Source organism: Orycteropus afer, unplaced genomic scaffold (assembly GCF_000298275.1).
Source record: "Orycteropus afer afer isolate SDZICR_OR568_19922 unplaced genomic scaffold, OryAfe1.0 scaffold00064, whole genome shotgun sequence".
Classification (NCBI taxonomy): Eukaryota; Metazoa; Chordata; class Mammalia; order Tubulidentata; family Orycteropodidae; genus Orycteropus; species Orycteropus afer.
This window is the reverse complement of record NW_006921651.1, coordinates 2898918-2923628: the sequence shown is the minus strand read 5'-3', so window position 1 is coordinate 2923628 and position 24711 is coordinate 2898918. Positions and strand designations below refer to the sequence as shown.

The 24711-nt window shown below is 47.3% G+C and overlaps 1 protein-coding gene across 1 annotated transcript in view; it reads right to left on the bottom strand.

Annotated features, from left to right (window-relative positions):
* Positions 1 to 24711, bottom strand: part of SH3PXD2A (SH3 and PX domains 2A) — a 282207-nt gene that overhangs the window by 159565 nt on the left and 97931 nt on the right. The window contains exon 3 of the mRNA XM_042780829.1: positions 11533 to 11608. Within this exon, the coding sequence (XP_042636763.1) occupies positions 11533 to 11608 (76 nt within the window). The remainder of the gene's footprint in view (positions 1 to 11532; positions 11609 to 24711) is intronic.

Genomic DNA, 24711 nt, shown 5'->3' with positions numbered 1-24711 from the left:
ACTGGGATCTAGGGGACCTGGGTTGGGGCCAACTCTGCACTTCTAGCAAGCTCCCAACTGATGGCTATGATGCTGATCTGTCAACCACATTCTGAGCAGCAAACCTCAAAACACAACAGACTGTGAGACCTCGGTCCTGGAAAAGATTCCAGAAGGCCTGCAGGCAAACTACCCAGGTCACCACTTTGTGTTGAACCCAAAACTAATAATACCAAAATGACCATTGTGTCTCCTAAGAACCCTGAGAGGTATTTCACAGATGAGGTGTATAATGGAGGGGCAGAGATGCGGAGTAAAATGGAGGTCAAGGGTCGAACAGCTATTTAGGGGCCGAGTTGGCATTTGAATCCCAGCTTTGTCTAGCTCTAAGGTCTCCAGTGGTTTATAATATTAATTTGCAAGTCAAATTTTGCTGAAGATAATTAAAAAATGTTTGCATCAGTACCTTGGTGGGGAAATGTCAGAAATTCAAGCAGGATTCAGTAGAGGACCTAGAAGAGGGATGTCATTGCTGATGTCAATTGAGTCTTGGCTGAAAGCAGAGAAAGTTGTTTATCTCTGTTTCACTGACTCTGCAAAGAAAGGCATTCGACTGTGTGGATCACAACAAATTATGGATAACAGTGCAAAGAACGAGAATTGCAGAGCACTTAATTGTGCTCATGTGGAACCTGTACATAGACTAAGAGGCAGTCATTTGAACAGAACAAAGGGATGCTGAATGATTTAAAATTAGGACAGATGTGTGTCAGGGTTGTATGCTTTCACCATATTTATTCAATCTATATGCTGAGAAACAATCTGAGAAGCTAGATAATATCAAGAAGAACGTGATCATCAGGCTTGGAGGAAGACTCATTAACAACCTGCAATATGCAGAGGACATATGACATAACCTTGCATGCTGAAAGTGAAGAAGACTTTAAGCACTTACTGATGAAGATCAAAGACTACAGACTTCAGTAAGGATTACACCTCAACATAAAGAAAACAAAAATCTTCATACCCGGGCCCATAAGCAACATCATAATAAACACAGAAAATACTGAAATTGTCAAGGATTTCATTTGGATCCACAATCAACACCTAAGGAAGCAGCAGTCAAGAAATCAAATGATGCATTGTAGTGGGCAAATCTGCTGCAAACGACCTCTTTAAAGTGTGAAAAGAGCAAAGATGTCACTTTGAGGACTAAGGTGTGTCTGAACTGAGCCATGGTATTTTCAATCACCTGATATGCATGTGAGAGCTGAACAATGAATAATGAAGACCGAAAATTAGTGCCTTTGAATTATGGTGTTGGTGAAGAATATTGACTATACCATGGACTGCCAGAAGAATGAATAAATCTGTCTTAGAAGAAGTACACTGTAAATCTTCACCCAAATCACAATAATAATAAAAAAAGAAGAAGAAGAAGAAGAAGAAGAAGTACAGACAGAGTGCTCCTTAGAAGCGAGGATGGGGAGACTTCGTCTTACTTATTTGGGACGTGTTATAAGGAGGGACCAGTCCTTGGAGAAGGACATCATGCTTGGTAAAGTAGGGGTCAGTGAAAAAGAGGAAGACCCTCAATGAGATGGACTGACACCGTGGCTGCCACAATGGGCTCAAGCATCGCAATGGTTGTGTGGCTGGCACTGGACCAGGAAGTATTTTGTTCTGCTGTCCACAGGGTTGCTATGAGTCAAAGCCAACTTGACAGTACCTAACAACAAGGCCTCCAGTGCTTACTTGTCTCCACCGTGGAAAAAGCACAGACTTTCAAGTCAGGTAACTAGTATCAAGTAGAAAGCCTTGAACTTCTGACCCCAAAGCAAGCACCCAGAACCACTACATTCTGGGGCTTGCTGAGCTTACACAGCTTCCTTTGGAAGTACAACTTTGGAAGTTCTCCCCGAGATCTGCCCATTCTTTTATGAGTTGTAATCTAATCCTTTGTGTTCTGGCCTGTGGAAAAAGAAAAACCTAGGCCTTGGCCCCTCACACACACCTCACCCTGGCTGCCTGTGGAGGCTTTCCATTCCCCCCTGGCCTTGAAGGGTAGAGATGGGCTAGTCCTGCCAGCCAACCCCACCTCCTTTCCTTCTGGAGGTACATTCAGATGAACACACTCCATCTTTAAGCCATGCCAGCCCTTCAGGCAGACTGTGGTCTGGAGGCCAGGCAGCCTGGCATCTTAGGGCCTTCTCAGTGGACACCAGTCCTTGGGACTGTGGAAGTGAAAGGGGGAGGAGGTGCTTTCAGGGTCCAGATGACTGCTACTGCTTGATGCCAGGTGCCTCGGGATGAATGGTACATCAGTTCACTTGGGCCTGGGGTGTCTCAGAGAGTCAACTCCATCCTTGCCAGGGAAGGGCTCTGGCTTGGGGCTCTGTCTTTGGGCTTGGGTCCAGTTAAGGGTGACTCTGGAGGGCAGTGGAGGGCCAGGCCAGAGACCTCCACTAACAAGTGTTGGGAGTCAGACTCCTTCTCAATGGACCTCAGTGTTCTCCCTCCATCACCACCCCCTGCCACCCCTCCCTACCCCCACAGAAACCTGGACACAGAAACCAGAGTACCCAGTGTCTGGACGCTCTTGAGGAGGAGGCTGATGGAGGGAACTTCACTATCACAAAGCATCTTTCATACGTAGCAAAGGCTTCCACTATCTCAGGGAGGAGGGTGTGGGTTGGGGGATGGTGGGGTACATGAATTGCTGGTTCCACCATCTTGGCTAAGGTTGCCCAAACAGAAGCATGGGCATTGTCATTCTTGATCTTTCCCTCACTCCCACCTCCAATCCAAGCAGCAAGGCCTCTTGGTGGTTCAATAAACGATACCTCGGTTCTTCTCCACTTCTCTCCACCCTGTTGCCCAACCTAGGCAAAGCCACCTTCTCTCCCACCACTGTGGTTCCCTAGCCTTCTCACTTGTCGTGTCACTTCACACTTGCTCCCCTGCCCCTCCCAGCCATCTGACAAAAGTCAGCCTGAGTGATCCCCGAAAAGAGAAATCCAATCATGTTGTCCCTCAGCCTAAAATCTTTCAGAGACTTCTCACTGTACACAGGATAAAGTCCTCACCCCTTCTGCTTGGCCTGGAAAAGTCTGCAAGGCCTGGCCTGTTGAGATCTCCAGTCTCCCCGCCCCCAACTCCCTGCCTTGTACTCGGTGGCTGTCATACTGAAAGCTTCCACACGTATGGGCTTCTCACAGCAACCCCACGAGGCCAGCACCTGCTTCCTTCCCCCATCTCAGCTGCCTCTTGCTCTCTTGTGTCTATTGAGACTTGTGTTCAGGTAAGTGTCCTATCAATCATCTACAGTTGAGTATGAATTTACAAACACTACCACTCCCAGGGAACAGAGTGCAACTGTCCTCTCTAAGCATGGAGCAAAAGGATTTTACCTTCTAGTTTTAACTTCTTCAATTTTGTGGCACAGTGATTATTAGCAAGTTAGACCAGTGTGCAGAACTCTGGACTCCCAGGGCAAGGCACTGTTTTCTGCATGTTAAATGACAAGGGCTGACTGGCACATAAAAGAACATTCATGTCTGCTTAAGTCAGAGATTTCTTGCAGAAGGTACTCCACGATAAAACCCACTCAGGAGTGAGGGTTTGGGGTAGGTGTTCAGGAGGTTGAGTCCTTCTAGATTTATCTCTAAACAAAGAAGATACACAGCAAGTCATAAGGAGGTGATCTGGCTCTTTTCCCAGTTTTGAAATACAGGCATAATATGGGGGAATGGCTTGGGAGCTCAATCCACACATACTTTCCAGAGTATAAAAGGCCCTCGAGTGGCTGCCTCCTGCAAAGGCCCGTTATTCCTAGCAAGGCCTGGAGACTCCGGAGCTGAGAGCCCGCGAGGCTGGTAACCCTGATACATTGTCCTGACGGTGGCCAGGGCCACTCAGCCCCCTCCCAACCTCTCTGTCCGGATCAGCCACCTGGATTACCAACTCTCCAGGAACAAGCTCCTTGCTGCTTTGCAAGTGAACGTGCGGGCAAGGAAGCAACAGCGAGAAGCTGTGGCTGAAGGGCAGTGGAAGGGCTGAATCAGCACAGAGAGGGAGGGCAGGCCCAGGGCAGTGGAGCAGAGGCAACCCCAAGTGTGTGGCCTGCAGCGGGGAGGCAGGAGAGGCTGGGGAGGCCGGTTCGCTCCATCAGCAGCCCTCGCGCCTCACTCACTTTGCAGACCACTCAGCATTTCCCACTTACTAACTGCTTGGAATGTTACCCCAAACCATGATGACCCCATCTGATGGATGAGGAAACTGACACCAAAGGCTGGGTGCCAGGCCAGGACTGCACACATACATACTTTATGTTCATACATGGAGCCCCATGCTCTTTAATGGGCAACTCTGCCACAGGAGACATACTTTGGAATTTTGGGGTTCCCCTCCGTCTGTGTACTCAGCTGTCCAGATGGTGAGTTGGCCCTACCCATTCGTAGCTGATCTTCAAATGCACACACTCAGTCCCCCTCAGGTCACTAGTCTTGCAGTTCCCCAGTCTGGCCCCCACCCCATCTTCCCATGCCTGCCTACCTTTTATCGTGGATGGCTCAGCTCAGGTGTCCCCTCTGCTAAGCTGCTGTTCTTCACCACCTGATCTCAGAACCCCCAAGGCATATTACCTGTCAAGTTACCTTGTCATTTTTCTTTCCAGCAGTTACCACTAGAAATTACTCATGACTGCTCTGCTTTCTGACTCCCCCACTGGAAGAGGAACTTCCTGAAAAGAACCACCTGCTCTGTCTGTCGCAGCTGCATCACCAGTGCCCACAGCTGGGCCTGGCACATCATGCTCAGTAAACACATGCAGCAGGATGAACACGGCTCTTGTGCACAGCATTCAGAGCCGACTGCTGACAGCGGGCCCCCAGAAGCAGCCATCCCAGATTACAGGGTGGGAGAATGATTTTGGGGGGTGGGGGAGTAATTGCAGCAAGAGAAGACCCACCACCTCCATAGGAGGTAAGAGCAAAGCTGCTTTTAAGATGGTACATGGTGCCTGTCAGGTCTATAATCTTGTTGGCTTTTTTTAAAACCCAGCATTACCAGCAAGCCCTACTTTTCCTTCTCTGTCATGTGGAAGGTTTGTCCTTTCCAGATATCCCAGGTCACCAGGAGGGCCCTGCTCCTTGGGGGCTGCAGTGCCTGCCAGCATCTCCAAGCTTCTGAGGCCCTTCAGGGAGGGCTTTCCCAGGATGGCACCTGGTGGAGACATTAGAACTGCTTACGGGCAAGGAGAAGGCCATCCTTCCCCATGCTGTAGCTTGCTCTAGCTAAAGACATCCCTTCCCCCTGCTTCCTTTGGGGCTGGAACAAACACCGGATCTGCTGACAGGGCTCTAGGAGGCAGGGAGAGGAAGGCCCCAGAGAACGAACCGTGGCTGCAATGCACTGGCACCCCCTGCACCGTGTCTTCTAAGTACCTCCTATTAGAGGGCCGTTATGTAAACTGGCGAGACTGTGCACAAGAACTAGTCATGCCTTCTGTCTAAAAATACACCCCTCTAAGCCTGTAAGGTCATGAGGCTGCCTGCAGGCTGACACACCTACCTGGATTATGGGTATAGGTTCCCTTTTCTCCCTAGGAGACCTAGCTTTGCATGACTCATCAACCCCGGGATACGGATAGCTATGGGGGACTGACTCAGCTGTTTGGGTGAAGGGGCTCTCTGGAAGCCCAGGGACCCAGTGCCAGCCAGCATGGAGACACAGATGGTTTACAAGTGGGCATAGGTCTTGCACAGCCTTTGCCAAGCACGCTGGGCTCTCTCAGCCCCACTGCCTGGCTTCTGAAGTCCCCTGGCCCCTGGTCCCAGCTGTTTGCTTTTTACATCAGCGGCTACACACTCTACTTCACTCCGCAAGGACCATTTCCTCCCAGGCAGCCTCCTCAGGCCGGCAAATTCAGGATACACAGGAAATTTACTCCAATCCCAGGATGGGCAACAGGAGATGGATTTTCCAAATTCGTCTTTTAAAACAAGGCAGAAAGTTCCGTGTAAACAGTAGGCTGCCCTGAGAGGCTGCTGACTCCACCACGCTTGACCCAATGTCCTAAAGAATTGCATCTCTGCCCAGGTCTCCAGAAAGCAGATCCCAGAAGGCACAGGATACACTTGTTGAGAGATGGTTCGCTCAGGCAGATGTCTCTCATTTCTGCATGTCTTGTGAGCAAGGCATTAACTGCTCTTTCTTCCTGCACAGTCTTCTCAAAGGTGCTTGTATAGCTGATAGCAGAAGATAGAGGTATTGTCTCCCTCTGGAACAAAGTAGGTTTGCTTATGGCCTTGGAAATATTGTGCCTCTCTCTGGAGCAAAAAGAGTCCAGGTGGCATAGAGGTTAAATGCTCAGTTGCTGACTGAAAGATTGGTGGTTCAAACCCACCCCCTGCTCCTTGGAAACCCTACGGGGCAATATTACTCTGACCTATAGTGTCACTATGAGTTGCTACAGGTTTGGTTTTGGTTTTGGTTCTCTGGCAGTTTGTTTCTTGCCCATTACAAAAGATACAGGTTCCTTAAGATCTGGTTTGTTATGCAACCCATAGCATGTGCAGTCATCCATCTGGGCCTCTCTGCATCATCTCCACGGGGCCCTGGGCAATGAGTCTGATGCAAATGTGTGCATGTCCATGCTGCTTGATGTGCCACAATAACGTCTTTTGTTTCTGACCCAGGAGTCTTGTATCTTCTGCAGGCACCCATGAAACTGTGTTCCCAAACTCTCCCTGTCACCGAGTTGATTTCAATTCATAGAGACCCCCATTGGATTTTCAAGGCCATAAATCTTTATGGAAGTAGACTGCCCCATCTTCCTTCCATGGAGCTGTTGGTGGGTTTGAACTGCCAACCTTCTGGTTAGCAGTCAAATGCCTTAGGCACTATGCCGCCAGAGCTCCTTAATTGTTTACAAGTAGGGTAAAATTTAAGACCCTTCATTCCTGACAGCACTGCTCCTACTGATATCAGTGCCACTGCCCAAATCCCCAAGCTCCCAGGTCTGCCCTGCTACCAGCAAACTTAGAAGAACAAAGACCCAAACTGTAAAAGTATGTGTTAACCAGGGACAGAGGAGTTACTACTTTTTTTTTTTTTAACAAAAGTGTTCTCTGCTTTACAAAAAGATTCATCACATGCCTCTTTTAAATAGAAAGCTATACATGGCACCTAAAAGAGGATGTGCTTTGTCCCAAAGAGCTGGGTGAACACAGAAGTTTTATTGAATATATAATGTGAAACAAGGTTCACCCAAGCTTTTGGATGGTGACATGAATGCCAGTAGATTAGGCCTAATGGTGGAGTCTTCAGACACCATCATGGAGCCCACTGTCTTCTTTCTAAACACCAGCTGGCAGGATGGTTTAATAGCTTTCTCCACCTCCTTAAAATAAAAAGCAACTACTCAAGTCTGGAGTCAAGTTAATTAAATTGTGCCAATATCAATTTCCTGGTTTTGAAAATGTACAAGAGTTATAGAAGATACTACTCTTACGGAGGGAGCTCTGATAGCATAGTGCCTAACGCACTTGATTGCTAACCAGAAGGCTGGAGGTTCAAACCCACCAGCCACTCTTCGGAAGGAAGGTTGGGCAATCTACATCCGTAGTGATACTGTCTCAGAAACCCAAGGAGGGGTCACTATGAGTCGGGTCCGACTCCACAGCACATAACAACAACAACAACAACAACAACTCTTAGGGAAAGCTGGGTGACAGGTCCAACACTTAATGGTTATGTAATGGTGGAAAGTGACTTGACTTCTCCTTCAGTTGGAGACAATGCCACCTACCCTACAGGATGGTGGTAGCACTGCAGGGGAGGTATGCAGAATGCCTAATATTTTTGTATTTTTCTCTTGAATGTAATTATTTCAAAATAAAAAGCTTTAAAAATATGCTGTGGCTTAGAAAATCAGATAGTCTATCATGTTTGATTCATAATTAAATGAAGATAGTGCTTTGAAAGATTTGGGACTATCCTATTTGTAACCACATTAAAACAGCAATAAACTAAATGGTTTAATTGTAAAAATCAGTTACTCAACACCAGTGACCTCACTCAGTAGAATGAGAGAGTCCTTCCCGGTCATCCTAACCCCCATAAGATTCAGGTCACTCTCCAGCCCCAAACATCATACTCCCAAAGCACAAGGCAGCAATGGTGGCCAGAGAGACTGCTGGGGTGCTTGTCCTCAGGCAGAGCCTCCCAGGTCCCTAACCTAGGAGAGGTGCAGTTGTGAGAAAGAAAGGGCAAAGATAGAGTCTAGCTGAGGCTGGCATTGGCAATGCCAGTTGCCCACAGGACAAGGTAGAAAGAATCACAGCTCTGTGGCTTATTCACTAAGTGATGATGGAAAAGTAATTGGGCACTCTTTAAACTGGGGATAATGCCACCTACCCTGCAGTGTGATGGTGAGAAGCAAAAGAGAAGTATGTAGGGTGCCTAGTACAAGGCCTGGCAAAGAGTTGGAGCTCAACAAAAAGTATCTGTGTATCAGGTAGAACTGGCCCAATTCATGATCAATAAGTCTTAACAAAATACCTACTATGTGTCCAGCCCCATGATAGAAATATGAGAGAAGGGGATGTGAGCCTTGTCTCTAAGGAAGGCCCCAGAGGTCAGCAGAAGGGACAAATGTGTCTCCCTCACTCTCACATAATGTGGAGTTTGGAGGCACAGGCCTGGAAGGGGTCCCTTCCCTTCTTCCTGCCTGCACCTCCACCCCCAAGCCCTGGAGTAACTCTCTAACCTATTCTGCTCAAGAAAATAACAGGGGTTTCCTTTCCGGGGATGCTTTGCTGGAGAACTGCCTGTCCCACGTGGACTCCATAACTTCTCCTTGACCTTTCCATGGGCTCTGCAGGCCTTACAAGGGCTGGTGGTCCAGGGCACAGTGGATCTTCACCCCCACAGCCCAGGAAGCAGGTTCTAGCCCTGGTGAAAACAACTGGAGCAAGGGCAGTTCCTCTACAAACCTTTAAACAGGATCTGTATTGATATATAACACATCAGACCCCAACTTCTTCTAGACTGCCAGGTCTAGGAATTGTATTGGCTCCTTCCTCCACCATCTTGTTGGCCCTGCCCACAGAACCTCCCCCCTCCCAATCACCCTCACACTACTATAGAACGCTCTATCTGTCCCCAAGAGTCAACGGGCACCAACTGGAGTGGGTTTCTCATGGGATGGAGCCTCTGACTTTGGCTACAGAAGACCCAGGCCCTCACTACTTTTTAAGCCCACAAGCTGACCCTGAGCTTGACTACATACCACCCAGACACATCACATACCTGTATCCTAGATCTCAAGATTTAGGGCTCCTATGTAGAAATTTCTGCCAGGATTTGACTTGCAAATGAGTCAGCAACCAAGCCATGGGTTCCCTATCTCCTCCCAATTCCTCTGTTTTCCCTACCACCTCCACCAACTAGTCAAACTTCAACAAACCCCCAACCATACACCTGCAGCCATGTGGGCAGAAGATCATTCTTTGATTCTGAAGCAGGTCTTCTCTCTCTCTCACTAGCCTGAGAGCTCCTTAATAAAGAAACAAACCCAATGCCTCCCTGACTTGCCAAACCATCCCAGTCCTCACCCCTAGGGACTTACTCTTGGCCTCGCACAGATCAAGTCCCTAATAAGCACCCACTGATTGGCTGGTAAAAAGGGATTTTCCTGGGGTGCTGAACACAAGTAGGAGAAGGGAACCATTCTTTTGAGCAAACAGGCAGCCCTCACACTCCCAGGTGAAGTGCACTGCTGGCAAAAGGACACCGCAGGGCCTCGTGTTGGCTCTGGGTTACTTGGTCCACTACATCCCAGCAGGGCTCCCAGGCTCTCGGTGAGCAGAGCATGGGATTGCAGTGGAGCAAAATCCTAAGAACCAGTCCCTGGAGAAGGACATCATGCTTAGTCAAGTAGAGGGTCAGCAAAAAAGGGGAAGATCTTCAAAGACAGGATTGACACAGTGGCTGCAATGATGGGCTCAAGCTTAGCAAGGACTGTGAGGATGGTGCAGGACCAGGCAGTGTTTCATTCTGTACATAGGGTTGCTGTGGGTTGGAGCTGACTCAACAAGGATGATGGACGTTGTAAATTTCCTCAAGTCCCAAGCCAAGCAAGGCACTAAAGCTACCCACATTTGCTCCTAGCCAAGGTAGGAAAGGCAACCCTCTGCTCCCGTGGCATAACAACAACAACAACCACCACCTTCACATAGACTCTGAGCACAGTGAGCAATATATGCTCATCTTTCAATGCTTTTGAGGATAAGTGGGATGTGTGAGGGCCACCTTTCAGACAAGAACCATGAGCAAGGTACCGCTACATTTATTTTCAAGTTGATTAGCATGCATACATCCTGGGCTGGCAGAGTGCCAGGGACTAACAGGCTGCAGACCTGCTTCTTGCAAAAGTCCTGCTGGTTGTCCTTGTTCTGGAGGCTGGTCCATGGAAATCCAGGGCCAGTGGTCACCATGGTAAAGTAGGTTCAGAAAGCAGAAGCCCACTGTAGAACAGAGTTCCCCCAGGAACCAGCCCAGCCTGACTTGTGAAAGGGCAGAGGATGCAGAGAACTTGGAGGTAGCATGGCCACAAGGTTCAGGGCAGATTTGGAGCAGGAGGACTGGGGTCATGCCTCAGCTCTCCCAATTTTAAGCTGGGTGAGTTACTTAACCTCTCTGAACTCCAACATCTTTATCCTTCAAGGGGAAATTATAATAACAAAAAGAAAAGAAAAGGCACTTTGTAATTTATAAATCCATACACAATTGTAAGGCATCATAGCAATAGCATGTTAGAACATACTTGGGCAATTTTCCTCTAAATTACACAACATAACCTATTGCTTTAAATATGTTCCGAATGGTATATGGTTAATGGCTAGACAGAGCTGAGTTCAAATCCAACAAACTGTGTTATGTAAGCTCCCTGAGCCTCAGCTGCCTGGACTACATAATGATGACCAAGGATTAGAGGCCATTAGCCACGGGCAGTGTACTCAGTTACAATATCTACGACCAGGAGCCCTGGTGGCACAGTGGTTAAGCTCTTGGCTGCTAACCAAAAGGTTGGCGATTCAAACCTACCAGCTACTCCAAGTGAGAAAACATTGGGCAATCTGTGTCTGTAAAGATTACAGTCTAGGAAACTCTGGGGGCATTTCTACCCTGTCTTATAGGGTTACTGTGAGTTAGAATAGACTCAATGGCTAGCACACAACACAATGAGAATGGGAGTCAGTGGAAACAGCCCAGTCTTACTCTTGAGTAGTTCTTCACCCTTTCATAGAACTTGATCTCCGTGCTTTTTGTCAAAGAGAAACCAATTTCTGAGAGCCTGAGAAACTCCAAAGAAGTGATGTGGCCAGGGGCCAGCAGAAATGGGTCTGAGGTGGGAAAAGCCACTTTGAGGACATCAGCCTCTAAAACCAAGACTTCTGAATGCCCTGGGGAACTCGGGCCGCCCTGGCCAGCATTCCTGGCTTAGTAGCCTCGCCAGCCTTTTCTAAGGAATGCCCCACCCTTGCTTACCTGGGAGGAAGGGGATGATCCTCTGCTTGGGGTCCTTTTGGCCACCTTCAATGGGGAACTTATCCAGAAGCTGCATCTAAGAAGACAAGACAGAGGGAGGGGGTTCAGAGACTGAAGCGGTGTCCCTCAGCAGTGCCTCCCACCACAGGGCACTGCTCAGGGCTCCACTGTCATCACATGGATGAGTGATGCCTCAAATCCCTCATTTCACAGACGATTAACCAGCCCCGTGGGGCCTGAGAGGGAGGCCAGTAGCTCTCGCTGCATCAAAGGGGCGTCTGAACGATCTGCAGGAGGGGTGGGGAGTGCGGGCAGTGTCTGGAGATGCCCCAAGCAGGCTGGGGGAGGGCGTAGCTGGCTTTCAGACCAGGCTGCAGGTGGGGTTTCCAGAGGCTTCTTTGGGGCTGTTTTCTTTCATACTCCATCTGCTGGTGTAAGCCCTTCAGCCACCCACCATCCCAAGCCCTCCTGGGACAGGACAAGGGAAGGCCCATCTGATACTTTAGACAGACCACCCACCTTCCAGAACTGCCCTGAGGAAACAGACCCAGATGTTATTTTAATTGCAAAGCCAAATCCATCCCAGTGTCCCCATTACTGGGAGACCCCCTCCTCCATTTCCTATCTTCCCACCCTGGGACTGCGCTGTTTTCCTGGAGACACACCCTGTGGAAGGGTTTCCAAGGGTCTGGAGAAACTACTGTTTTTTTCTTCCGCTGTTCTAGGATGAAATGTTGTACAAAGTGGAAAAACACACACAGAACAGGATGGATGAAGCCAGGATCCCAGTGCGGGTGGTTGATCTCCCATATAGGGCAGAGGCAAGAGCTGGGGTCAGAGTGGGGAGAGCCAGGATTTATTCCTGCTGCCCTGGCTGCATGACTGAGGACAAGTCATTTTAATGTTTGTCAAGGGGGCCCACCAAGAAAATGAGAAGGATCAGTTTTGTGATAGCTGAAGTCCATCCATCCACCCACTTGTCCATCCAGCCATCCAAGTATTTATTGAGCACCTACTTAGAGCACTGGGCACTAAGGATATGGCAGCAAAGAAAAGAAGCAAAGTTCCTTCCCACACAGAGTTTGCATTCTAGTGGAGGGAGATAAACAGTAAACAAACATCTAGTATGTAGGGGGGTGATGGTGTGAAGTGCTATGAAGAAAAATGAAGTAGGGTAAGGTGTTGGAGCAGGAGAAGGGTTGTTACTTCATAGAGAGTGGTGAGGAGGGCCTTACCAAAAATAAGATAGCAGTTCAGCTGAAACCCATGGAAGGTGAGGAAGCAAGCCATTTGGACACTAAAGGGGGAGAATGTTCCAGGCATGGTGAAAGGAAGTGCAGCTAGAGTGGAGTGAGCAAGGGGCACAGGGATTGACAAGGAGACCCAAGAGGCAGGAGAGGCTAGATCATGGAGAGTCTTAGAGGCCAGGTGAGGACTCTGGGTTTATCCTGACTAAGAAGGTAATCCCCGGAAGGTTTTGTGCAGAAGAGAGAGATGATTTAATTCTTGTTTTGAAAGTATGGTTCTAGCTACTGTAGTGAATGGGCCGTAGGATGGAAGCAGGGAGGTCAATTAAGACACTGTGAGAGAGAGATGCACTGAATCTGCTGACTCAGGGCCGTATATTGAGGGACAGCAGACTCATGTGGCACAACAAAATACATAAAAATCTTGTTCCACAACCCACTTTGGTGAGTAGTGACTGGGGTCTTAAAAGCTTTTGAGCGGCCATGTAAGATGCACCTAATGGTTTCCTCTCATCAGAAGCGAAGAAGAAAATGAAGGGCATTTAGAAACAAGCAGCCCTAGGACATGATGGATCTCGAGACCAGAAGAACTAGCTGGTGGCCAGCTACCAATGCCAACCATTCAGGAAGGGATCAAAACTGGAGATCCTGGAGAGAGTGGAAGGAAAAACATGGAACAAAATCCAAAAACACAATAATGACCAGAATTACTGGTCAGATGGAGTCTGGTGGGACCTCCAAGACTATGGCCCTGGGATACACATCAGGCCTGGGATAAAACTCACTCCCAAGGGCTGGCTCTCTGCCCCACAGTAAATAAGTCTTACATGCAGAACACTCAACCCAGGGCGATGCACCCACCTACTCTACGGAGATACATCCCTTGGAGCAATTGCCCATGGGGCACCAGCGGGGCAACAGTCACATGGAGGAAAAGACAGGAGTGCACATGGACAGACAGGAGTGCATAATTAAGAAGGGCATGGGGGTAGTGGTTACTGGGAAGAGAGAGGAGAGTGGGTTAGGGTTGGGGATGGTAATTGGGGAGTGAAACCAAATGTACATGAACTGTTGAATGTAGAACAAATTCTGCTCTATAAATTTGCACCTAAAGTACAATTAAAAAAAAAAAGAAGAAGAAGAAAGTATTTTAAGCAAAGGAAAAAAAAAAAAAAAAGAGAGAGCCTATGGATGGTTGTTTGGAGTAAGGTGTTAGTATTGGAGTATGTCTGTAACTATATTTATGTATCTCTATCCAGCTCCAAGCTCTGGTAGCATAGTGCCTAAGGCACTTGACTGCTAACCAAGGGGCTGGCGGTTCAAACCCACTAGCTACTCCTCGGAAGGAAGGTTGGGCAATCTACTTCCGTAGTGATACTGCTTCAGAAACCCAAGGAGGGGTCGCTATGAGTCAGGGCCGACTCGATGGCACACAACAACAACAGCAACAACATCCAGCTCCAAGGAGCTCTGGTGGTATAGTGGTTAAGGTTATTTGGCTGCTAACCAAAAGGTCAGTGGTTTGAACCCACCAGCTGCTCCATGGAGGAAAGATGGGTCAGTCTGTTTTCATAAAGATTTACAGCCTTGTTGTATATGCACAGGGAAACAGCTCAGGGGGCAGGAGTGCATGGAGGGATGGACACAGGGAAGAGGTAACTATCAGGAGGAAGTGGGAGGGGAGCTGTTGCATTGTAGTAAATTGCAGTCAATGTCATGAGACAAAGTATATGTGAACTGCTGTATGGAAAGTGAATTTGCTGTGTAAATTTTCACCCAAATCACAATTAAAAAAAAAATAAAATCAAGGACAAATTCCAGACCAAAAAAAAAAAAAAGATTTACAGCCTTGGAAACCTACTAGGGGTCACTATGAGTTTGGTTTTTGGTATCCAGCTCCAACATATATTTTAGGATTCTCTCATATACAGTCATTATCCGATATACAGAGGTTACTTGGAGCCCACAGATGAAGGGCGGATCATTGGTAGATTCCACTCAAAACAGAGACTGCACCATTATTAACTTTCACTTCCCTGAATGCAGACTGATATTTAAACAAAAGCTGGCTCATGAGTTTCCAAACCCAAATGTTATAAATCCATCTCTCAAGCATTTAATAATTGCCTGGGCTGTGAGACCATAAACTTGTACTTAGGATTTTTAAAAAATGTTAATTAAGTACCAGTGAAGAGTAGAACTCCTATTTTCTCCTGTCTCCATCCACATTTTAAATTCTGTATTACAAACACAGAATAAATTCTGTTGTATAAATCCAAATTTAATTCTGTATTACACAAGTCATTCATGTTTGAAGTTTATGAACCTTTGATCTGGTGCCAGAGGTAGACAGACAAACAAGCAAACACTGGTGTTGTAAGAAATGACAAAGACAAACAATCAAGATTCTGCAGGAGCTGAAAAGGGAAGTCAGGGAAGACTGCCTGGAGGAGATGAAGTCAGCTGTGTCTTGGCTAGGTGTGACACTCACACTCCCTGCGCCTTCCCTGCCAAAGGGCAGTCTGAATTTCCTCAATGGGTTCATGTACCTCCAGGAAGGCGAGGTCATCTGATAGTCCCTCAAATAAGGGGGCAGGTTTGAGTGTCCTCCTAACCGGGAGGAGGTCTCTGGGAGCAGGGGGCATCTTGCAGTGAGCCTGGTTCCCACTCCTCCTTCTATAACAGGTTCTTCTCTTCCTTTACCTCTGACCTAGTCTGGGTCCCTCTGCGGCCAAGACAACCCCATCTGCTGAATGCTGGGTCAACCGGTCCTCTCCAGAGCCCTGAGCCCCCAGCTGGCCTGCTCCCCCACCCCAGCCCCCAGGTGCTGAGCCAGCCACACCTGTCACTTAATCCTCCCACCACAGCTAAGCCAGCAGAACTTCGGTGTCTGCCCTCCCCGTCACCCCCGTGGCCCACCAGCCACGGGAAAAGGAAACACAGCTAACTAGCTGCCAGTGACATTTTCTTTGCCCACAGGTCACCTTTCAAAGAAAGTAATGTGCCCCCTCTCCACCCTCCGCCCCAGGCCCCAGACTCCCGAAAACCAAATAAAGGCAGGCCTGCTGACTGTACTCTGCACGGTGCTAGCAGGGGGTGCCTCACTCCAAAGCTGCACAGCTCAGCATCTTGGCTCCACAACCCGGCAGAGTGGTGGGCGGTGAATAAACATCTGGGGCCATGTCTGACACACAATCCAAAAGCCACCCTACCCAGGGAGCAGGCAGGGTGCAAAGTGGGTTCCATGACCTGGTTGGTGCCCAGTTTGGAGGGCTGGGTGCAATGAAGCAACCCTATGAAAACTTGAGGGGCCTGTGTCATGAAGGTGCCTGACCAGGCCTTCCTTGAGAAGAAAGCCTGGGTACGTGGGCAGTGAGGAAGGCAGGCTCTGCCTAACAAGAGTTCTGCTGCGGCCACCTTTTCAGGCTGGAAGTGGATTCTCCTGTCCCTCCAGCAAGCGCCTGCCTCAGGCTGGGGCCAAAGCAGGGCCCATTGCCAGGGTCCGTCTTGGAGTGAAAGGCTTCTGGCGGAGGGAGCCCTTTGCAACCACATCAGAACTCCATAGTGTGTGGAGGACGCCAAGGTGTTTATCTAAGGGGTGGATAGTGTGAGAGATACAGGACAGCTCAACTCCAAGAGTCTGCTCCAGCCAGAGAAAGCTGATTCGGCAGCTCTCTCTGGGCAGGGTTCAGCATCAATAAACACTGGAATGGAGGAGGGTGAGCCCGGAGCCCAGCTGGGGCACATCTGTAACCCTAGAGGCCGACTCCTCACCCTTCCTGAGAGGGTGGAGTTGCCAGCGACTTCAGCTTTGGGGTCACGATCCTTAGACCTTCCTCCTTGTGACCATCTCCAGCTCAGGAATAAAGGGAACATCGTTGAAATTGCCTGGTGGATTCCCTGACCCAGCAATTCTCTTTCCAAAGCGGCAAGGCCACCCAACCTCTCTTGGGACTGTAAGAAATCAGGGGAAACCACAAGATTCATTTGCCCATTCAACTTAGGCCCTGTGTTAAAATGCTGGGGACATAAAGGTTCACTAACGGAGCCAGAGAGAGACAATAACAACAGTGTGGCTCTTCCTCAAGTTCTTATCTCTTAAGGCCTAAAATGCACCCCCTCTGTTTTCTTCCCATGTGACGGCCTTATCCAGAGGTACCTACTCTGGGGGACACTTCTCTGACCATCCCAGACTAAGGTTTAACATCCTTTTTCCAAATTTCAACACTACTGGTTTGTAGTCCCTGTTTCAGAACTTCACACAGTTTTATGTGTCTACTCTTTTGTACATGTTAATCTCATTGCCCAACAGGAAGTATCCAAGGCCTAAATGTTCTTTTATTTTTTTAAATGGTATTGAGATGTAATTCACATACCATCTAATTTACCCCCTTAAAGTGTACATTTCAATGGTTTTTCAAACATTCACACAGTTGTGCAACCATCATCGCAGTCAATTTTGGAACATCTTCATTACCCCAAAAGAAATCCCCTCTGTCACGTGGAGTATTACTCAGGGAATTAAAAAAAAAAAAAAGAAAAAGAAATTCCAGAACCTTCAGTGGTGACTCCCACTCCCCCATTCCTACCCCCAGGCCTAGGCAATCACTAATTTTCCTTCTGCTTTTGTGGATTTAGGAGCCCTGGTGGCATAGTGCCTAAGGCACCTGACTGCTAACCAGAAGGCTGGCGGTTCAAACCCACCAACCACTCCTTGGAAGGGAGGTTGGGCAATCTACTTCCACAGTGAAACCACCTCGGAAACCCAAGGAGGGATTGCTATGAGTCGGATCCAACTCAACAGCAGTGAGTTTGGTTTTGGTTTGGTTTTTGTGTATTTGCTTATTTGGACATTTTAAAGAAATGGAATCATGTAGTATGTGGTCTTTTGTGGCCAGCTTGTTTGACTTAGCATAATGCCTTCAAGATTCACCCACACTGTACCATGTATCAGCATCTCATTCATTTTTATAGGTGAATAATACTCCGTTTTGTGTGTATACCACAGCTGGGTGATCCTTTGTCCACTGGTGCGTATTTGGGCTTTTTCCATCATTTGACTATTGTGAATAGTGCTGCTATGAACATTAAAAAAGCCAAAAAAACCCACTGCCATCAAGATGATTCTGAGTCACAGTGACCCCCATCGCGTTTCCAATGCTGTCAATCTTTACAGAAGTAGATTGCCTCATCTTCCTCCATGGAGCAGCTAGTGGGCTTGAACCACCTACCTTTTGGTTAGCAGCTCAATGCCTTAACTACTGCAACACCCTATGAGTACATACATGTTTTTTGAGTATCTGTTTTCAATTCTTTTGAGTAGATACCTAGGAGTGAAATTGTGGGTCATATGACTGATAATTCTAAGCCAAACTGTTTTCTACAGCAGGACTTTTCTTGCCTTATTTCATTGGCAAGGATTAACAAAAGAGGTAAGGGGAAAGAAACATCTTTGACTTGTTTCCAATCTTAGGAAGAAAGCATTCAGTCTTCACCCGAGTATGACGTTAGCTGTAGGTTTTTTTTTGGCAGACACTCTGATTGAGGAACTTTTCTTTGATCCTAGTTTGCCAAGTCTGATTTTTGTGTTTTTTATTATGGTAAACATATAGGTAACACAACTTAAAAAAAAATAAAATAAAATAAATGAGTATTGTATTTTTGCCAAATACTGAATCCATTGCTAGGATTTTTTTTTTTTTTATTCTGTTAATAGGTGAACTACAGTAGTTGGCTTTGGAATGTTGAACCAAGTTGCATTTCTGAAATCAACCCTAGTTGGTTATAATGTATTATCCTTTTTCTAAACTGTTGGATTTGATTTGCTAATATTTTGCTGAGGATTTTTGCAGCCATGTTCATAACAGATACACATTAGTGTCAGACGAATGTCACCCTGCTAGCAGCATAAAAAGCCATGCAATGGGAGTCTAGGAAAGAACAGGATCCATGTGGCTGGGGAGCAAAGCAGGTGTCTTACAGGGGACATTAGGGCTCAGTCTTGAATAAAGGACAGCTGGAGAAAAGAGAGGAAGGCATTCCAGTAGCAGGAATAGCAAGCACAAAGGTTTGGCAGTGGGGTGGCAGGATTAGTAGATGAAGTAAGCAGGCAGATGGGGATGAAGTGACTTGTACATGAAATCCATGAAACGCTGCCATGGATCAGAGAAAGGGGTGGCGTCCAAGTGGAGGCCCCTGATGATTTATCCCAATGATTTGGGATGACCATACAGTTGGCACCAGAGCAGGGTAAGGGCAGATGGCTGATGTGTCACCATACATGGGCAGTTAACCTAATGCATAACCTAGTTATCCTAAATATGATGAGATGGAGAAAATGTCATTTCCAGAACTCATCTTGGGAATGGTACTGCACATGTTGGAGTCTCTGGGGTATGGGTGGGTGAGCAAGTGAGATGTCCCAGGTGCTTGCTAAAATCATAACAGATACTGAGGAAAACTGCCTTCTCTGTGGTTGGGTTAGGTGATAGGTTGGCCCATGGCTTTGCTGAGAGTCTAAGACGAACACTCAGAACAACAGAGATGAGGTTGCAAGGGATACCAGGTTTCCCCCTACCTTCCCACAGTGTGCAATATCGATGCTGAAGACATTCTAAACATATACTTAAAAAGCACTGGTTTGAAGAGAATGTCAAATCATTAGCCTGTACAGGGAGTCCACACGCCCCAATCTGACATTACCCATCTCCAGGTCACTTCTGGGAAGAGATGGTTCTCATCCTTACACAGAAATATAACCAGAAGCACCTATTCAGAGTCTGACTCTAGACCCAGTGCCAGAAGTGCCCCCTCTCTCTCTCTGAGTTCTCAAGACTAAGGAGATCCAAGGGTTGGCGTGGGCAGCACTTTCACAAGAGACCCTAGCCTCTGCACTCAACACAACCAACCAGGCAGGGGTGTGACTAGTGGGAACTGTACTTTCAAAACAGAATTCTAACAGCAGCAGCAGAATAGAGTGACATCTAGAAACAGTAGAATAACTGTAACAAGACAAATATTGAGCAATTACTACGTGTACTGTGCAGGCAATCAAAGATGATCTGAAATCCTCAAAATCTCTCCCATGTTTTATAAATGAAGAGACAGACAAACTGCTTCACATGGGTACTCAGACTTTTTTATCCTGTCTGGAAGGGGGGAAAAGCTAGTAGGTAGGAAAATTGACATGGTGCCAATTTTTTTTTAAAGGAAGTTTTATCCTAAGAACCAGAAATAAATACTTCATTAAAACGTTGCTGCGTTTTCTCTGTTCTGTAACCTCTTCTGTTCTCTAACTAATTGTATTAGGCTCTTTCACTTTGGAGACATTCCTGGGTGATGCAAACAGTTAAGTGCTTGGCCTCTAACCAAAAGGTTCACGGTTTGAGATCACCCAGAGGTGCCTTGAAAGAAAGGCCTGCCAATCTACTTCCAAAAAAAAAAAAAAGTCAGCCATTGGAAACCCTATGGAGCATAGTTCTACTCTGAAACAAGGCCACCTCAAGCAGGAACCAACTGGTTTTGTTTGTTTTGTACTTTGGAACGTTAAAAGAGACGAAGATGAGAGTGAAGGGAGAGGACACAGCTATAGACTAAATCTAATGAGGGTTCATTCCAACGTGTTATTTACGACCAATTACTAAAGAATGCTTTCCCAAAACATAGGACTAATAGTATTAATTACATATTAACAGTGGCTAATTAACCTTCTCTGACATAAGTGCCCTCGCCTTTCCAAGGACGCCCAGTTATCAAGGAACACAGTATTCTTTTTTATTTTTAACCCTATGGTAGCTGAGTAAAGAACCTTGGGGGTCCAGAGGTCTAGGTTCTAGTCATGGCTCTGCCATGTGTAACTTTGACATTATCAACTTACCTCTTAGAACACACATCTCATTGTGTTCATTTGTAAAATTAGAACATTGGACTAACATATGATCCTAATTACCTCTAACATTCTGTAAATCAAAATAAACTGATATTTTAAAAAAACTTTAAAGATACACAGACATATGCACAGAGAAGTTAGGTAACTTGCCCAAAACACACAGCAAGATAGTAACTGAGGCAGAAGGGATACATTTCCCCTGAGAGGATACATACAGGCAGGGTGTCCAAAAGAATGCACAGCCCTTTTTTCCTACAACCAGGTCTGCTATTAAGACCACTATGATTCAGCTAATATTTTTCTTTAAGTTGACTCCTTTCCCAGAAAAACATACTTATTTTAGCCAAAGCAATAATATCCATGAAATAATAAATTTACTGATGTGCTTAAATATATCTTTTTTTCTAACACACATTAAAACAAAACTATTGAGATGTAAAGTGTTTGCCCATTAACCACCAAAAATTACTACCTGAACTCACAGTGACACCTGCACCCCATTCTGGAAAAGTGTGAGTCATAATAAATGGTGCCTTGCTAGGGATATCTGGATTCAAATCAGTTTCCTCATCTGTAAAATGGGAACAGTAACAGAACCTGCCTGGTGGGAGGATTAAATGAGATGATGCGTGAAAAGGGCTTGGCCCAGAGCCTGGCACAGACTAAGGGCTGCATACACGTAGCTATCTTTATCATTACTGTCATTATCCCTACTGTTATGACACCTGGCTGCATCCCTAATGCCAGGGAAAGTGCTTGTTGTTGTTGTTGCTGTTATGTGCTGTCGAGTTGGACCCAACTCATAGTGACCCCTCCTTGGGTTTCCAAGGCAGTATCACTATGGAAGTAGGATTGCCCCATCTTCCTTCTGAGGAGTGGCTGGTGAGTTTGAACCGCCAGCCTTCTGGTCAGCAGTCAAGTGCTTTAGGCACTACGCTACCAAAGCTCCTGGTAAAGTGCTTTGTAGTTGTTGTTGTATGTGCCCTCGAGTCGGACCCGACTCATAGCGACCTCTCCTTGGGTTTCCGAGGCAGTATCACTACGGAAGTAAATTGTCCCATCTTCCTTCCGAGGAGTGGCTGGTGGATTTGAACTGCCAGCCTTCTGGTTAGCAGTCAAGTGCCTTATGCACTATGCTATAATAGCAAAGTCAGGGAGACAGTCAGGGGCAGTCTGGGAGGCATCATGGCCTGGCCATGAGCATCCAGGGGCTCCAGAGGAGCTTCCCAGCTGATGTGTGTGGGTTGGGCTCAGGGAGGAGGCCTCTGGCTTTTCCAGCAGCTCATTGGGTGTGTGGGGGGCTACTGGGGACGTGTTTTACATTAAATATGGTGGGGCCTGGGCTGATGGCCCAACACCCGCAGCAAGGAGCACAGAGAGACCCCAGAGAGCTCCCATCTGACGTCTGGAAGGCGGCCCAGAAGGCTGGCTACCCTGCCTCCCCCAGAACCTACCCCAGTGGGCTCATTCTACACCCCCCACCATGCTGACCCACAGCCTTCATGCAGGAAAAAGAGCACCAGGTAGGAGATGTAAGAGAGAGGTTCCAGTTCCAGCCTGCCAACAACTTGCTAGGAGGGCAAGTAGAATAAGCAGCTTGACTTCTCTAGGGGCCAGTAGCCTCATCTGTGAAATACTTGCCCTGTCTGCCTCCATAGGTATTGTGGAGATCCAAGGAGAAAACACATGAAAAAGGGCTGTCAGATGCCAGGTGCAATTATTCCTACTTAGTATCTCTGAGGCTCAGCCAACTATGCTGTAAAATGGGGTCAAGCCCATATGGGGCTGATGAAGGTTCAAAAGGAAAAATATATATGTAAAGCAGGTTAACAAGGAGCCCTGGTGGCACAGTGGTTAAGTGCTTGGCTTCTGACTGAATGGTTGGTGGTTTGAGCCCACCCAGCAGCTCTGTGGAAGACCTGAAGATCTGCTTCTATAAAGATTATAGTCGAGAACACCCTGTGGGGCAGTTCTTCCATCACATAGGGTCTCTATGAATCAGAATCAACTCAAAGGCAACTAACAACAACAAGGCACCTTAACATATTCAAGGCACAGAGGAAACCATTCAAAGCTCTTGCCTCTCTACCACTCTTATACTATTATTATTATTATTATTATTAGTGGTAGAATGCATTCCATCTGAAGTTAGAATTCCTGCTTGATCCCCTTTGATCTTACATGAGCTTGACCAAGGTCATGAGTAAAATTAGGCACCTCATGGTGGTGTGAAGATTCAATGAGATCATACAGGTGAGGTCGCTGGAAGTGGTCAATAAATGGGGCCACCATCTTCAAGGTGAAGAGACTCTGGTGGCATCTTCCTGTTTCCAGCCTCTCCTCCAGCCCTTCCACTTCTGGGGAGCTGCTCAGGTTCATCAGCTAGTTGGATGAAGCCCTCATCATCAATGACTGAAAGGCCTTCTGGGTCTTTCTCTTGTAACTGTACTGTCCTTGACCTCCTAAGGTTCTTGAGCTTGGTCTCAACAGCATGCAGTCACACATGCAACTTCAGCAACCCTTGCTCACAAGGAAAGGGCATGATGTCAGGGCAGCTGACCACCTGAAAAGCTAGCAACCAGATACTAGGCCAGAGATTGATTCCATCAGCTATAAGCCTGGCTCCCAGTCAAACAGGTAGAGCTTCCCCCAGACTCTCAGAATCCTAGATGTGACTTCCTACTCTCAGATCAGAGCCAACATCCCAATACCCTCCCCAGCACCCCACTGTGTTAGCTGCTGACTGCTTTCTGGCCCCTCTTCTCCTTCTATCCCCAGGAAGGTGCTGGGGCTGGAGGAACCGGTGCTGGAGCAGGGAGGGTGTGTGCCTGGTAGTGTGAGGGCTGAAGGGTTCATTTGAGGCTGAGGAAGAATTTGGACTTCCTCCTCTGGGCAGTAGGGAGCCCCTGGAGGATTCTGAGCAGAGGAATGAAGCTGTGAATGTGGAATTCTAGAAAATAAATCCAGCCAGCATACAGGATGGAGCAGTGGTGAATGAGCCATCTGTGTGTAGGACCGAGCACTGGAGAAATCCTGACACAAGGCCGGACGTCAGCAGTGACACTCCTCCATGGAGAACAAGGCCAGCCTAGGATGAATCTGCCCACACAGGGGCTGTTTTCTGGCAGGGCCCTGGCTGTGGTCACCTTATTTTCTTCAGAGGCTGTATGAGCATGAGTGACAGGAAAAGGCACTTCTGGGAGGTCTCTAGCTATCCCCTAGCCTCACCAGAGACCCCTTCCAAGATTTTTAAACTATCCCAAGCTGCCTAACACATCTCTCTCCCACAAAGACCTCCTAGACACATCCAAAAAAGCAAAGGGCCCTGATGAAAGGGTAAAGAGGAAGGAAAGAGAACAGATTTTAACCTTCTCTTTCAGCTGAACCACACTCCAAAACCCAGTTTTTCCTGATTCCTCTTATCCTGACTATCCCTCTCTAAATGGCCCAGGACAACTGTGGTCCCCAAAGTGCCCTGGCCACCAAGCTATCAACTTAAGGCCAAAGTTTGAAACAAAGAGATAGCACATTCTTGAGGGATGAGGTCAAGGCAGATCCTTGGTGATCCAGGTCCCAGGCTGCTATTCAAGGCAGTGGGATTCCAGAGCTGGTCCCCAATGTGGTCCCCTCACAGGACCTCTTGGAGAGAGAAGCCAAGCAGGGATGCTTCTACAGGACCATCTAATGTCCTTGCCTCCTTCCTCTCTCTCCTCCAAGAATCTCCTTTCTTCAGATTTGTCTCTAGTCCAAATGGCTCAAGGTACTTCCAAGGCACACCTCTAGCCTCACCCCCCAAAGTCTATGCAACACAATAGGTCAAATAAATAAGGTGGCTACGGGTATGGGCAGAGTCTAGTTTTTTCACTGGGACTTTGTCCTGGTTAATAAGTATCCCTCACTTCCCAAGAGTTTACTTCTCTGGTTATGAGTGATGATGGAACCAGTGATCAGCACCAGCCTCTTCAGCCTTTCACAGAAACAACAGTTGCTTGGCTAGGCCATTCAGACTCAAGAAAAGGCACTGAAAGCAGCCTCAAAGAAGTT